Source organism: Miniopterus schreibersii, assembly GCF_964146895.1.
Source record: "Miniopterus schreibersii genome assembly, chromosome: 6".
Taxonomy (NCBI): Eukaryota; Metazoa; Chordata; class Mammalia; order Chiroptera; family Miniopteridae; genus Miniopterus; species Miniopterus schreibersii.
Window position 1 is genome coordinate 10570064 of NC_138107.1, and position 15649 is coordinate 10585712.

A 15649-nucleotide genomic window follows, 5' to 3' on the forward strand; every position below is an offset into this window, starting at 1 on the left:
ATGAGTGAATGAATGAGTGAATGAATGACTTTGTTTCCTGCCGGCACACTGTAGGACAGCTCTCTCAGGCTGCTCTTATGCCATCATCACTCCCCCCCCACCCCTTGCCTACGAGGGGAGTATCTCACTGCCCAATTTGTTCTCTGATTTCTGCCCAGAGGTCTGATTCTCTGTTCTGGTGCCTTTCCCAGGCTCAGACCTCTCCAGGTAGCTCCAACACATGGCTTCTTAGAAACTCTCCCCCCCTCCAGAAGCCTTTCTCTGCCTCCCCATCACCACAGGTAGGTTACCTCTGGAGCAGGCATTCTGAACATGAGTAGGGCTGTGCATAAGGGGAAGGGTTTGATGGGGGACAGGGACCCTGTCCAGAGAGGCCAGGCGTGAGGAGAAAGGGCTCAAGGCGAGTTGGGACCACAGAGGCCAACCCAGAATGCCGGCCCCTCCCTCTCCCAGCTTTGAAGTGCTAAGCCCTGTTTCTGGAGTGTGTTAAGTGCAAAGGATGCTACTTCCATACCTTCTACAATCTCTTCCTCACCTCCCTTTACCTCTGCTCAGCCTGTGGGCCTTAAGAAGTGGGCATGAGCCCTCTCTACTCGCTGGTGTTTGCCCCTGTGTCTGGCCTTGGTCCCACTTAGGCCCAAGCCCGATGGCGGAAGCTGGATGGAGTAACATTTCTTCCCTTTTCCTCAGCTAAAAGGCTGCTTCTGGCCCAGTTCCAGGCGGGCCCGATGCTAAAGGGCTTGTCCATGGGGAGGGGCCACCTGAGCCCCTGGCCCCTATGATGCTATCTGTAGGATATCCACTGAGGCCAAGAATCCAGCTGTCCAGGTGACCCTCAGGTGCTGGCTGGTACTGTCAGGGGCTCCTGACTGAATTTGGGGACCTAAGCTGTGGTGGGGATCACACCATTACGCTCTGATTGGTAACAATCCTGAGTGAGAGATGGAAATGCTCAGGTAAGATGCTATGCAAAAGAAATGACCCCTGCAAACCCTACCTGGCTGTGCAAACTGTGGTGGAGCCTTCAGATGCATGGGGGGGTGGGCAGGAGAAGCCCACTGATCTGCCTCTGGCTTTTCTGTGGTGTGACTGAATGACAGAGCATGGAGTCAGCAGCCAAACTGGGACCAGCCACCTGCTGGCTGTAGCAGCAGTGAGACATCTCAGCAAATCTTTAGTGAGTTTACCTGGAAGGTCTCTGCAGGTGTAGGGGAGCCACACTCTAGCGCTCAATCCATTCCCTCCACCAGTCCTGAGCACACTCACCTGCAGACGAAGCGGTTTCTCTGTGTACGGTCCCGTCTCAGATGCTGCCTTTATCTTGGGTACATGTGTGACAATTAGAATTAGTTTTGGTTGTGAGTGTCAGAGAAACCCAAATAATAGTGTTTTGAGTAAGATTTACATCTATTTCTAAATGAAGTCTGGCGATAGTTAGTCCTGGTTTGCTATGGTGTGTCTGTAAGCACCAGGAATCCAGGCTCTTCCTATTTTATTGTGCCACCAATATCAAACATGGCCTTTACCTCATGGTGCAACATGGCTGCCAGAGCTCCAGCCACTATATCAGCATTGCAGCCAGCTGAAAAAACGAAGTGGGGCCTTGGCCGGGTGGCTCAGTTGGTTGGAGCACCGTCCCATACACCAAAAAGGTGGTGGGTTCAATTCCCGGTCAGGGCACATACCTAGGCTTCAGGTTTGATCCACCGTTAAGGCACATGCAGGAGGCAACTGATTGATATTTTCCTCTCACATTGATGTTTCTCTCTTTCTCGCTCCCTCACTCTCTCTTTAAAATCAATAAAAACATCCTTGAGTGAAGATTAAAAAATAAAAGGAAGTGGGGAAGAAGAGCACACACTGCTCCACCCCCAGTTGACAGTCACATTCATAAGTCACACAGGATACTTTTTTATGTATCCTATTGAGCAGAATTTAATCAAAAACTGCACCTTGTCTCAAGAGAAGACATAAAAAAAAAAAATGTAGTCTTTAGTCTGGGTGGTCATGTGCCAAGATTAAAATGAGGGGTCTTACTGCTGAGAAAGAAGGTGTAGGGAATATGCCAGTATAACTAGCTGTCCTTTCCACAGCAGGAGACCTGAGCGGAGGGTGCCGAATGCTGCGTGGCTCCCGCAGGCCCCTCCGGAAAGCCCGGCTGCGGGGAGCGGGGCTCTGCCTCTCCATCTGGGCCCTGCCTCCAGCTTCGGGGCTTGAGATCCCCCTTGGAGCCGTGGCGGTAGCAGCAGTGCGATCTCCCTGGGGTCTCCATCAGGGAGAGGATCAGTTTGATGATCAGGGCCAGCCACGCCATCCCAAAGAGGATCCACAGGGACACTGTGTTCTTGTACCACAGCGGGTAACTCCGAGAGGGGTCCATCCCTAGGGGAGAGGCAAGGTCAGAGGATGGAGTCTTGGGAAAGTGAGGGCCGTGTTCCCCAAACAGAAATGGCCAGACATGGATTGACACGTATGAGCAGAATATGGGGAGTCTTCACTGGTCCGAGATTGCTGTCCTTGTGGTCACTTCTGTAAGAAGCCTCCCTGGATTGGCACCTTGGGTTTGGAAGCTATATTTCCTCTCTGTCTAAGGTACTCTGTGTTCCATTCCAGTGGTTCTCAAAGCGAGATCCCTGGACTAGCAGCATTGGCACCACCTGAGAGTTTGCTAGAAACGCAAATGATTGGGCCCCACTCCAGGCCTACTGATTCAGAAACCCCAGGTGGACCAAGCAGTCTGTATTTGCACAAGCGCCCCAAGAGATTCTGATGCCTGATCTGTTGTTTGTCTCTCTCTGTGTGTGGTTGTCTCATATCTGAAGGGAGGCAACTTGCCAGGACCTTTAGGAAGACCAGATGGAACCGCTGGAGTTTGTACCCCGCTTCAGTTCTTACTGGCTTTGTGACCTTTATCTGTCTGACTGCCCCTCACCTGGGAAATGGGGAAAATAATCCCCCCCACCCTGGCTTTAGGATGAAGTCCTAAATTCTTATCCCAAGGCCTCTATGTATTTCTCCAGGCCCCATCTGCACACTTCTCCCCTTTGAGTGAAAAAGCTCTGTGCACCACAGAAGTGCTGGTCTTCTTCCCATTCCTCCATCTGTCATCTTTCCTGCCCCAGGGCCTTTGCACTTGCTGTCCCCTAGGTTCGAATTCCTCTTGACTTGGTTGTCTTCCCTTCATCCTTTAGATATCAGTCCAGATGTCAGGCCCCAGAGACTAGATGGGGCTCCTGTGCTAAAATCTCTCAGTTACTCTTTGCCTCTGGGACTCAGATTCCTCATCTATAAAGCGGAGGCAATGAGGTGTCCACCTTCTAAGACTGTTGTGACTATCATATGGGTTCATGCACCTAAAGTACTGAGAATGGTGCCTGGAAGAGTGTGGTGTATTGTTCACTGTACTTGGGTGATGGTTTCACTCACTGTTGGGTCCCCACACTGGTGTCCCCAGCACAGTCAGGACTGGATAAGTAACAGCAGAGGGAGGGGTGAATGGAGGCTGCTGTGAGGCTTTAGTTAAGTCATGTCAAGGGTCTGCTCCGTATCTTAGTTCTCCCCTCTGTCTGTTTCCTGGGGACCGTCTTTCCTCCCTCATTAGACTCCCTTATTAGACTTGGATCATTCAAAGGAAGATCTGTCTTCCTACTTCCTTGACATCTTAGCTCCCTGTCCACCTCCCATCCTGTCCTGCTGGCCCAAGACAACCTCTCTGTCCTTTCCCCCCGCGGCCAGGCCCCTCGCCTGGGCCCCAGCTTGGGGAAGAGCCCGCAGTCCAGGACCGACCTCGCTGCCTGGCGGAGCGGGATTGGATTAGGGTGATTGGATTATGGGGCCACGATTCCGCTGGCCGTCCCAAATGAGATCAGCAGTGAGCCAGCTCTCTGCCCCTGCCACCCGCCAGCTCAGCTTGCTCCTGGCAACGGACGGGAGGAGGTGTTCCTCTCCACATTTATTTCATTTTTTTAGCTGAAATCATAAGTGGCAGGAGACCTGGCAGCTGGCAAGGCGCTCAACTGAGTTGCAAATGCAATTGCGGGGGCCATGAGTCCAGAGAGGAGCAGGCAGCTGGGACCTGGGGACTGCTCTTGCCACAGCCTTCGGGCAAAATGGGGCAGCTGACTGTGAAGACAACGCCCCTGTGGCTGCTGACGCAGGGACAATGGACACCCACAGTCCAGGCGGTGGGCCTCAGCATGCCCATCCAAGACAGAGATTTGACCCTGTCCCTGGAAGATAAGGAAGGCTGAGAGACACGGGACAGAGGGAGAGAGGGCTTGTCCTCTCCCAGCTGTGGAAGATTCTGGAACACATGAGCATGAGGAGCCCAGACCTGGGAGTCTATCCTAGGCCTGCCCTAGTCTTGCCTGCTCTGTGACCTTAATCAACATCTTTTCCCTCTCAGGGCCTCAGTCTCCCCTGGTAGATGGGCAGTCAAGGGCTCTCAGTGTGGTCACTTTCCACAAGGCACTGAAGTGGTCACAGAAGGAACCAGAGTGAGGAGAAATCTCTGGAGAGGTGGTGGAGGGGGCGGCTCTGCCTGCTGCCCCTCTGCGTCAGGGTGGAGGGGGGCTCTGGGAGGTCGGTGCCCCATACCCTGCCTGGCCAGGCCCCACCGGGTGGCTCACAGGGTAGCAGAGACCCTGACAGCCCTTCTCACCCCTGTAGAGGCCGCTGTGCAGATGTCACTGCCCCTCCCTCCCATTTCCAGGGTGCCCACATCTAGAGAGGGCCGGCCCCTCCTCCCCTGCCCTGCCTCAGGGGGCTGTGGGGCCTCAGGACATCCTCATGGAGAGTCCCCTCAACCCCATTAGCTCCTCCCACCAAGACCAAACTCTGGGAGCCTTGGTGATCAGTGGCACCAAGAGACCCTAGTTGGGGGTCCCATTCTCACTTTTCTGCCATCTCCTTGCACTGGACTCTCTCAGAGAATGAGGCCTTCTGGGGTTAGGACTATCCTTGGGACAAATCCTGAGTTCATCCTCTGAGCCGTGTGTGTGTGTGTCTGTGCGCTGCAGGACCTGGCAGAGCACAACCCTGGACTGAGGCTGCTGCTGCTGGGCTGGTCAAAAGAGTTCTCAGGGAGGCCCAGGTGCAGCATGGGAGGGAGAGGGCTCACATAGGGAGGGAGGCAGGACCCAGTCACATGGCGGTGCCTGCAGGCCTAGTCATGGATTCTGTACTCCATCCTAAGACTGGGGAAAACTGAAGGTTTTCAGAGGAGCTGGGCAGGTGACATGATAGCATTTGTCATTTTTAGAGGTCATAAGAGCCAAGGAGGGACACAATAGAGATTGCACAAATCCATGGCACCACCGTCATCATGTTCTGTGTGATGCAACACCTCAGGGTCGTGCATGGCTCAACCTGCACAGCCAGCCATGCAACGGCCTTGCCCGGAGCAGAGGAACTGCAGTGGGAACAGAGAGGAGAGGGCAGATCCAAGAAGCACTCTGGGATTTGTGAGGGGCAGAGGTAGCCCTTGGGGCTGCTGGCCTCAGCTCTCCTCAGACACCTCTCTCTGCCCTGAGGGCAGGAGGGGAACATGGCCCAGCTGGAAGAAACCTTCCCAAGGATTTCCTTCCAGAGCGACAGCAGTCCTCCTGGGATGGAGGAATCAGGGAGGGGTAGCCTAAGGCCCCTGACACCAGGCCCTTCTTCCTGGAGAGGAGAGGGTCAGGGAAGGCGACTTTGCACATAGGCTACAAGGCATTGGGGGGAGGGGTCTTAGCTACCACCTAGCCCAGTCCCCCCATTTTACAGACAGGAGCACTGAGGCCCAGAGAGGGGTTGTGAGGTGGTCTGGAAAGAGTTTGAGTTTTGGAATCAAACAGATCAGAATTGATATCTCACTAGCTGTGCAATCTCAGGCAAATGGCTTGGCCTCTCTGAGTTTCAGCTTCCTCCTTAGTAAAATGGGGTGACACGCCCTGGTCAGTGTGGCTCAGTTGGTTGAAGAGTCATGTTGTACACCAAAAGGTGGAGGGTTCGATTCCCCATCAAAGAATATACCCAGGTTTCAGGTCGGATCCCCGGTTGAAGGGCCTATGGGAGGCAGCTGATCGATATTTCTCTCTCCCTCTCCCCTCTCCCCCCTCTCTAAAAAAATCAATTAAAAAATCAATCAATAAATAAATTAAATGGGGTGACTCTCATGGCCCCAGGTTGCCCGATGAACTAGCTCTGTTACTTTGGTAAAACCTCATTTCAATATTCCAGGCTGGGCTCTGTCCCCAAAGGAGTGAAGAAGGGCAGCCCCCTCCCCCCATTTAGGGCCAGGGATCCAAATGGGTGAACAGAGCCTCTTGAGCCCAGTGTGGTGCTGGTGCCACTGGCTACTGCTCAAGCCGTGAACCTTCAGGTGTGGGAGCTGAGGGGGACGCTGAGGGTGCGCTGGCGTCCTCTACTGCCACCTGCTGGGCGTCGTCCTCAGCTTTATTATGCAAGGCTTTCTGGGGCCCTAGTCTTGCCCCATTGGGTTAAATCATGCATTAAACCCCATCTTGGACCGGTGAGGCCACGCAGCCCATTCTTGTTGGCACTCAAAGTGCGGCTGCCAATTGTTTTCCAGTGGGATCAGGGGAGGTTGGGGTTTCCTGAGTCTCCTGGACTCTCCAGCCAGATCCTTGTGGGTCCCAGCCCAGGGTCAGTGGGAAGCTTGGTGTCTCGGGGATAGGGTGTGGTGGGGAGGAGAGACCCTGGGACAAATACAGTCCAGGGAAGGGGTCAGGGACCCTCTATCTAGTGCGCTCCAGGAATGAGAGTTGAGCCTGTGGACACGTGAGGCCCTCCCAGTGCTTGTCAGGATGGCGGGGAGTGCTCCTCACAGCCAAAGGCACTGGTCCAAACTCTTTGGCTGGGTGACCTTAGCCTTGTCACATAACAAAGGTAGGTTTAACATGCCAAGGACCCTGTCCTCTGGATTTGGGGCCTCAAGCCCCACCGGGCCTGGCAGGCAGCAGGTACCCAGCGAACTTGCCAAGGGGCAGACGAGTGGAGGGCCACCCTCCCCGCTTGCCTCCGCTGGGGGCTCTCACCAATCACGTAGTCGCCGAAGCCCACGGTGCTGAGCGTGATGAAGGCGAAGTAGAAGCCCTCCACGTAGCTCCAGCCCTCCATGTGGGAGAAGAGCAGCGGGGGCAGCAGCAGGAAGACCAGGAGGCCCGAGAGGAGGGCGCCGGAGCCCGCCAGCCAGCGGGCCTTGGCTGGGTCCTGGGGGTGCACAAGGCACTCAGCCCCCATTTGGCCCCTGTCGGGTGCAGAGGCTGGGAGCAGACAGCCTGGGGGTCCTGCGCTGCAGGCAGTCAGAGGGGGCTGCCCTTGGGGCCTCTCCACCTGGCTGTGTTCTCCAGCTTCCAGCCAGGGCCTTGGTGCCTGTGCCCTTCCTGTCTACCAGGTTCCACTGTGTGTCTCCCACTGATGCTCCCCCACCGACCCCCGATCCCTCCACATCCCCACCAGTAACCCTAATTCCCAGGAGTAGTCCTGCTCACGCCATGGACCCCCCACCCTGGGGCTTCTATTCCCACCAGAGACTCTCACTGGGGGTAGTGACTGCCCTCGGCACCAGCGGCCACAGTTGCCAGCACCCCCCCTCGTTCCACGAGTGACCCCCCCTTGGCCCCTCACCTGCCAGGTTCCCCCCAGCCTGCGGGCACAGCGGTGCACACCCCGCTGCATGAGGTGCCCCAGGTGGTTGAGCATCACGAGGTTGAGGGGGATCCCCACCAGAGCAAAGAAGATGCAGAAGAGGCGGGCGGCCATCGTGCGGGGACTCAGGTTGCCGTAGCCTGAGGGGAGAGAGGGGCACACAGTTCCATCTCTGGGGGTCCCCATGCCTAACCCACTTCACACGTGGCAGCTGGTGTTTACCGAGGCCTTCCTGTCCTCTGCAGGCACCGTGCAGGGGCAAACACTCCCTCCTTCCAGATGGGGTCAGACCCCTGTTTTACAGATTGGAAAACTGAAGCTCTAGGCGGCTCAGCAGGGTGCGTGAGCCCAAACCCGCCAAGTGTGAGAGTCTTCACTTCCTCCCTCTCTGGTGGGCAGAGGAATGGGGGGCGGCAGGGGAGGCTTTGGAGTCTCCAGCCCCTGCTCCTCTGGGATCTACTGCACCATTCAAGCTGCTGTCCCCAGGTGGCTCTGGGCACCAAAGCCGGCGCTCCTGCCCCATGCAGGGCTCCTCTAACTGGTCACCTTGCTTAGTCTAGCCTGGCCTTTCTCGAGCCCCACTGCAGTCTGCAGCTCACCCCCTTAGGGCCCTTTCTTTACCTCTCTCCTGTCACAGGTATCAGACCTGCTTTGCAGCCTGAGGCTCCTGCCATCTCTCCTGTTCTTACTCCACCCCTCAAAGGCTCCCCCAACCCCCCAACATCTCTTGCACATCTGATTCTGTCTTGATTTCCAGAGGGCCCTTACTAACCACACCTGGACCCCTTCCCAAACCCCTGGGGAGTGAGGAGCAGAGGATGGACCATCAGGTGACCTGGGGGAGTTGGGGGGGCTCTGTCACGAAGACAAGGGAAGGGGGAGACTGGGGGGAATGAGGTGTTTCTAAAAGGATTCTCTCAGCCTGGACATCTTTCCTCTTCCATTCCCCCCGCCTCTTTCCCCTATTCTTGGTCACCACTGCCTCATCTTTCTGAAACGCAAACCTGATTATATCACCCCCCAGGTCATCATCCTGTATTATTCTTCGTGTCTGTTGGGGAAGGCCAGAGTCTTGCCCAGCCCATCACTGGCTCCCTGCTGTAAATGGTCTGGTGGAGGCGCAGCTCCCCAGCGCTGTGCCGGGCTTTGAGGATAACCCACTCACTACATGAGAATGATTCTTTTCTGTGTCTGCTGCTCCTGAGGGACCTGAGCCCCTTTGGAGCAGGGCCTGGGTCTTAAATCATCTTTATATTCTCAACAGTTGACACAGGACTGACGTTCAATAGGAGCTCACCATATGTGTGTTGCATGAGTACAAGAATGAATGAATGATTTGAAAATACAGGAATGAATGTGTAAAGAGGTGAACACATGCCTTACGCCCTGCCCCATATCACTGCTTAAAGTGCCTGACTCCACACACATTTGCGTTGTATTGAAACCGGTGGCTCACACTCACCTGCCTTACTTAGGGGTCTCAGAGAGCATGGTCTCAAGAGAGGTCAAAGCACGGACTAGTTTAGAGCATGGCTTTTGGTCAGAGGCACTTCCTGGGTTTGAATCCCAGCTCTGCCCCTTGTAGGCGGTGGGACCTTGAGCAAGTGGCTTGACCTTTCTGAGCCTCTGTTTCCTTGTCCATAAAATGGGGATGTTGACAGCCACCTCACAGTGTGGTGTGGGAATGAATGGAAGCAGTGGGGGTGTCCTGCAGATGGGAATGGCAGCCCTTGAGCATCTGGTATACAGAGGGTGCTAACTAAGTGTTTGTTGCATGAATGAATAGATGAATGATTGAACTCCACTGAATCAGCTCTGGCCTGAGGCCATCAGAGGCTTCCTCTAGAGCCCTGTCCATCTCCCCTCTCGGCCTTTACAGCTTCCTCCTCTGAAGGGGGGAAGTCTCTACTGCTGGCATCCAGCAAGAGGTAAATCTCTCAGGAAACCTGTCTGCTTCCCTCCTCACCAACTCCTCCCCCTCCAGCTCTGGGTCCCCCCAGGTCCCATCCTCTGTCCCTGGGGGTCTTTTCACCCTAACCTGTGGGATGGCAGCCCTTAGATTCCAGATCTGGGAGGAGCTCCATGAATGCCTTTGGCTTTCCAAGGCTGAAATGAAATGGGTTTTTCTCCTCCCATCCTCAGCCCTCAGGTCACAGAAATGGTGGATATCAATGAAGCTCTCATCTGCCTGTTAAATGCTCGGTGGCCACAGGCCCATCTAAGCCACCTCTCACTTCAGCATATCTCTCACCTGTCACCTCTTTCACTTTGCTAGTCCAGCCCTAAGACACTTTGCAAGGGCCCTGCAAGGTCTTCTGTGGTTGGGCTCCCCTGTACCTTCTCCAAAGTCAGTCCTCAGTTCCAATTTCTCCAGCCATCCGGTCCTCCTTACTGTTCCCCAAACATACCAGCCACACTCTACCTCAGGGCCATGCTGGCTGAATATTTCTTTCCCCAGTTATCTGCATGGATTGTTTCCTTATTTTGTTTATGTTTCTGCTTCAATGTTACCGTATCAGTGAGGACGTCAATGGGCACCCCATCTATAGTAGCCCAGCCCCCTATTACTATCGAACTCCCTTACCTGACTTTATTTTTCTCTAAGCACCTCTTATAACCTGAATATTGTCAGCCCCCCCTCGCCCCCCAGGGCAGGGACTTGCCAGTCTTGCTCACCATTGTATCCCCAGCACCTAGAACTATCTGGCCCACATCGCGTACTCAGTCTTTTTGTTAAATGGATGGATGGATAGATGAGTGGACAAATGAGCAAGCTGGGATGGACTTTACAGATGATGAACGATTTCAGGGCTCAGGCTTGTCATGCTGGCCCAGAAGTGCCGTATGCATGTCAGACCCTGTTTCATTCTCGGGCTTGGAAAGTACAGTTCTTACTGGGTGCTGGTCCCAAGGTACTGGAAAGAGCAGTGTTGGGTTTCAAATTCCCAATCTGCTGCTTACTAGCGATGTGACCTTGGGGAAGTGTGCTTCTCTGTGCCCAGTCTCCTCATCTGTGACTTGAAAATAAAAGCCTTGTCTTTGGAGGTTGGACTGTATGGACAAAATCCCAAATGTTAAAGTAGACCGTATATGTGGGGTGGGGCAGCCTCCCCCCTCCTCTGCCCTCCTTCCCGTCAGAGCTGGTTCACTTGCAGAACTGAGCGGAGAGGAAGGGACAGGGACATAGGCCAGGCTAAGCACTGGAGGGCTGGGAAGAGACAGGCTGTGAAATTCTGAATTCAGGGGGCCAAATGCAGAAGGTGTAGGAGGTGTGGGGTTCAGAGACTTAAGACCCCTACACGTGTGGCCGTGCCTCAACATCCCACCACCTGCTGATGGATGGTATTTTTGGAATTGTTAGCTCCCGCGTAGCCCTTCTTGGTAGTCCTTCCAAGAACTGGCCTATTTAAACTAGATGGGGAGTCCTCTCGGTACTCAGGCCCGGCTCCTCTCTGGAAGGACAGAGGCTGGGATGCTGCTTTCCTGAGGAGAGGGTCCTCTCAGGGGCCAGAGCCTGCGCAGGTAGCCTGAGCCACTGGCGGTGTCAGCCTGCCACCTGGTGGCGAGTCCATTGTCATGCAGGGCTGGGCTTGGCACCCGGGCAGGGGGATGGGGCCGCTTGACTTGCTCCCTGGGTCTAGAGCTGGGGGATCTAGGCTGCTCTTTACCTTCCCCTCACAGCAATTCCCAGGCACCCTCCTGGGACAAGTTCCACCTCTGCTCTCCTGAGGGCAGGGCTAGAGAAACCGGGGGTGGAGTGGGGGGTGGGGTGGGGTGGTGGTGGTGAGGGTAGAGGAGGTCTGGCCCAGGTGTCCCGTACATGAGGGAGGGAGGGGGCTTGGAGAGGACAGTGATGGGTTGAAGGGGTGCCCTCCTGAGCTGAGCAGTGGCCTCCAGGAATGGCCACTTCTCCCCAAAGGCTGTTTTTAGATTTCCCATCCCCTCTTTTTCACCTCCCAACCACCACCCTTGCCCCACCATCAACTACCCCTAGGCTCAGTGTTGGGCAGATCTGGCCCAGAGCATCTTTATTCCTGTCCTGGGGAGACCCTCTGCTTCCCAAGAGCTTGTGTGAGGCAGAATCCTCCCAGAGCGGTGCTTCTCAGCCTTGCACACAGACTCTGGGGACCCTGGGAAATGCAGAACCTGACACAGTGGATCTGCTATGAGCCCGAGACTCTGCTCCCAGGTGGTGCTCACAGTGCAGGGACCATCTACTCTCGGAGTCCTGAGGCCCTGATAACTGCTCCAGAAGGCACCAGTCCCCTGTCCCTCAGAGGGAGGCCACCCTCCCCTGCCCGCCCCACCAGCTCTTACCAATGGTGGTGATGGTGGACACGGAAAAGAAGAAGGAGCCCATGATCTCCCAGCGCCCCATGCTGGTGGTGTTGCCGAGGATGATGTCCCCACTTTGGTAGGCTTGGATGATGCCCTGGGGGAGAGGCTGCAGTGACCACCAGGCTCTGTGGTATGATTAGGCGCCTGCCCCCAAATACACACACACAGGCACACCCACAAACTCATGGGCAATCCTCACAACCACTCTGAGTCCAGACTGTCCCGGGCCAGGAGGCTCTTCCCCTCCAACAGGGGCTCCCCAGGGGCAGGGACCATCATGGGGACAGCTCCCTCCCTTCTCTTTCCTCCAGAGCTCAGGTCAGGCCAGGATATCTCACTGGCTGGAAGAACACCATTCATTTTCTTCTCCGCTCACTCCCAGTCTTGCAACAAGCACTGGCCAGGCACGACATGTGGTGTTCTAGAGACACGAAGATGAAAGAGCCGTGACCTTAGTCCTCAGTGGGATGGAAACAAACAACTCTAATATGGTCCAGTCTGTGCAGCATTAAGGCAGTGCAGCTGCAGGATCCTGGGCAAGACACTCAGCTTCTCTGTGCCTCAGTTTCCCTATCTGCAAAATGGGAACACTAACAGCACCTACTTCATAGAGTTCCTGTGAGGGTTAAATGAGGTGCTAGGTGTAAAGACTTGGAACAGTCCCTGGACAGGGTACATGCCAGTGGTGGCTGTCATCATTATTGCTATGAACATAAAGCTGGAGGAATTCGGAGAGGAAGGGTGTTCATTCTGATGGGGGAGGGGCAGAGGCTTAATGGAGGGGGGATGTTTTAGTTGGGCTTTCCTTGAGGGTCAGATAGGATTGTTCCCAGAGGAAGGACATTCAGCGATGGAGCAGGCTTGGCCTGCATCCCGGCACAGAGTGGTCCAGGAGAAACAGAGAAGAGATATTCAGAGGCCCAGGCCTCTGGCACTATTTGGTGTGGGTAGTAAGGGAAGCATTTAAGATGACTGTAAGCTGCGTGGATGTGAGGCCAGAAGAGGAGGGGGGGTGGGGGGAGGAGCGCCTGCTCTTGACCTTGGAGGAACTTCAGGGCTGCTGGGAAGCTGCATGTACATGCCTGCTCAGGGGGAGATCTCAGTTGGAGACACCATATCCTTGTGCCTGGGGATGAAGCCAGAGGAGGGTGAGTGAAGGTGTGAATGGGGTGGAGCAGGAGAGGGTTGGAGGGGGACATGTGCAGAGAGGGGATCCCTGCTGGGAAACTCGGGAACACCCACACCCACAGACACACACGCAGGCAGCTCTCGTGGAGCACCGTCCCAGCTTCCTGGCTCTGTAGCCATGTACTTATATTAACCTCCACGAGCCTCTGCTTGTCCATCTCTAAAATGGGGGTGATAACAATGGTACCTGCCTGGGAGGCAGGTGAGGATGAACCCAAGTGATACACTGGGGACAGTGCCAGACACGCAGTGAATGCTACACAGAAATGTTTAGTCTTATTATCACCCCATCACTGTCACCTTTCCCGGGCCCAAGGATGCTCACCTCTTCTGCAAGGGGAGTGTCACAGCCTCCAGGACCAGGCAGAGGGCTGTGCTTAGAGAAGTTTAAAGGCGGGAAGTGGAGGTGCTACATTAGGCCCTCAGATAGATGGTCTTTGCCCTGGAGCTCCAGGCCCTGCTGAGGCCCAATCCAAGGGCTCAGGACTCTATCTGAACCCCAGTGCCCAAGATGCAGGCCCTGCCTTCCCGGAGGGGATTTCGGGCTAGGTGTGCCACTGTCTGGGTCCCAGGACCAAGCCAGGGCTTGGGATGTTAATGCATCGGTCAAATCCCAGCAACGCTCAGTCAGCGCCCCCTACCCTGATGTAGAGACCTCTGTCCATCCTTCATGCCTCACCCTGCATCCCTCCTTTGCTTCCCCTCTGTAGACCCCACTGGGTCCCCATCCTCTAAGCAGTCTTGTCCTCAGGAACCCTGCGACCTCACGCACACCGTCCCCTTTTGCCCTCCTAAGTCTCCAGAGCTGGGGAGGCGCGTCCAGTCCCTGTCCCAAAACTCGGGGTCAGCTAAAGAGCGCCCCTGCATCCATCCCTCCTTCTGTCAAACCCAAATCTGCCTACTTGGAACCCTGGGACCCTGGCACGGCGTGCCTGGGCCCCATTCCACCCACAACCGGGACAAGAGCGCCCTGAGACACCCCCTCCCCCTCCCCTCCCCCTTCTCTCCCCCTTCCCCTCCCCTGCCCTCCCCCTTCCCCTCTCCTCCCCTCCCCCTCTCCCTCCCCTCCCCCTTCCCCTCTCCTCCCCTCCCCCTCTCCCTCCCCTCCCCTGACGGTCAAATGCATCCTTAGTCACCGCCCAGCGCCCCCTGCCGCCCCCGCCCCCAATTCGCATATTTGCCCCTGGGCTCTCTCTGTGGACAGGGCCAGGCGTGCCCTTCAGCCCTTCAGGCCCCAACACAGCTCCGTGGGTCCTAGTTGGACCGGGTGCCCCACCTCCCAGGCCGGCCGCGCCCTGCCCCAGTTCTGGCTCCTCGCAGCGGCCCTGGCAGCTCCCGACCCCGGGAAGCGCGCCCCCTGCGGTCCTCAGCCCCGAACCCGGTGTGTGCAGCACGAATCTCTCCCCACGGGGCGGGGCACGCCCTCCAGCCCCTAAAGGACTCACGGCGCCGCCCTGCGCGCTGCTCTCCCGGGAGCAGAGGGACTTGTCCTGGCCGCGCAGCCCTCCACGCCGCGCAGCCCCCCCCCCCCCCCCCCCCGAGAGGCCCCGGTCGTCCCCGCGTCCATCCCCGCCACCCTTTTGGAGAAGCGTCCCGGCGTTTCCCTGCCCGGAGCCAGGGGGTGCCCGTCGCCCTCTGCCCGCCACCCCGCGCTCCCCCGCCGGGCCCTCCCCGCCGCGCCCCGCCGGCCCCGCTGCTCCCTGACCCGGATCATCGAGTCCAGCGCCGGGCCGTCCAGACACGTGAAGTTGCGCAGCAGCGCCCACTTGTCGCGCTGGAATCTCGCCTTGGAGTCCCGCGCCGCGGGGCTCTCCAGCATCCAGAACACGCCGGTGCCCAGGCCCAGGTAAGCCAAGTAGGCGAGCAGCAGGAGCACCGTGCCTGGCACCGCGCAGCGCTGGGCCCTGCCCCCCGACGCCGCGCGGGCTCGCGGTCTGCACATGGTGGACAGACGGGGCGGCCGGGCCGAGGCGGGAGGGAAGGGCCACCCGCTCTGCTGGCCCCTTCACTGGCCAACAGCTGCTTGTGCTCAGTTTTCTCAGCAGAGGAGGCGTGCTGGACAGCCGTGCCCCACCCTGAGCCAGGATCCAATCCCAGGGACAAAAGAGGGCCCAGCTGTGGCCCCGCCTTGAGTGTGTATGGAGTGCCCACCCCCCAGGCCCGGCTCAGGGAGAAGGGAAGGGCTGCTGGGTGATGCAGGCTCTTGAGAAGGAAGGGCCCAGAGCCCTCCGCTGTCCTGTAACAGACAGTGGGAGGGACTCCTGGAGACCACACTCAGGGAAGAGAAAGCAGAAGCCAAGTTTATTTTCTTAGGGCCCCTGCCTAATCCCTTGGGCCCTGGGACCGCCTAATCCCTTGGGCCCTGGGACCATCTCCAAGGACTTGCTGCCTGTGAAGTCCTTCCTGGATCTCTCACACCATCACATCATCTTTGTGTACCCAAAGATGAGGACCCCAGCTGATGACTTGTCCA

At 56.7% G+C, this 15649-nt stretch overlaps 1 protein-coding gene across 1 annotated transcript; it reads right to left on the reverse strand.

The window, feature by feature from the left end:
- Positions 1-1892: 1892 nt before the first annotated feature.
- On the reverse strand, positions 1893-15203 carry KCNK17 (potassium two pore domain channel subfamily K member 17). Its single transcript, XM_081140084.1, has 5 exons — positions 14882-15203; positions 11968-12082; positions 7630-7790; positions 7038-7212; positions 1893-2382 (listed from the first exon to the last, which is right to left on the reverse strand). Exons 1-5 carry the CDS (start codon positions 15116-15118, stop codon positions 2075-2077), a joined length of 996 nt encoding a protein of 331 aa, XP_080996210.1. The 5' UTR covers positions 15119-15203; the 3' UTR covers positions 1893-2074.
- Positions 15204-15649: the final 446 nt, after the last annotated feature.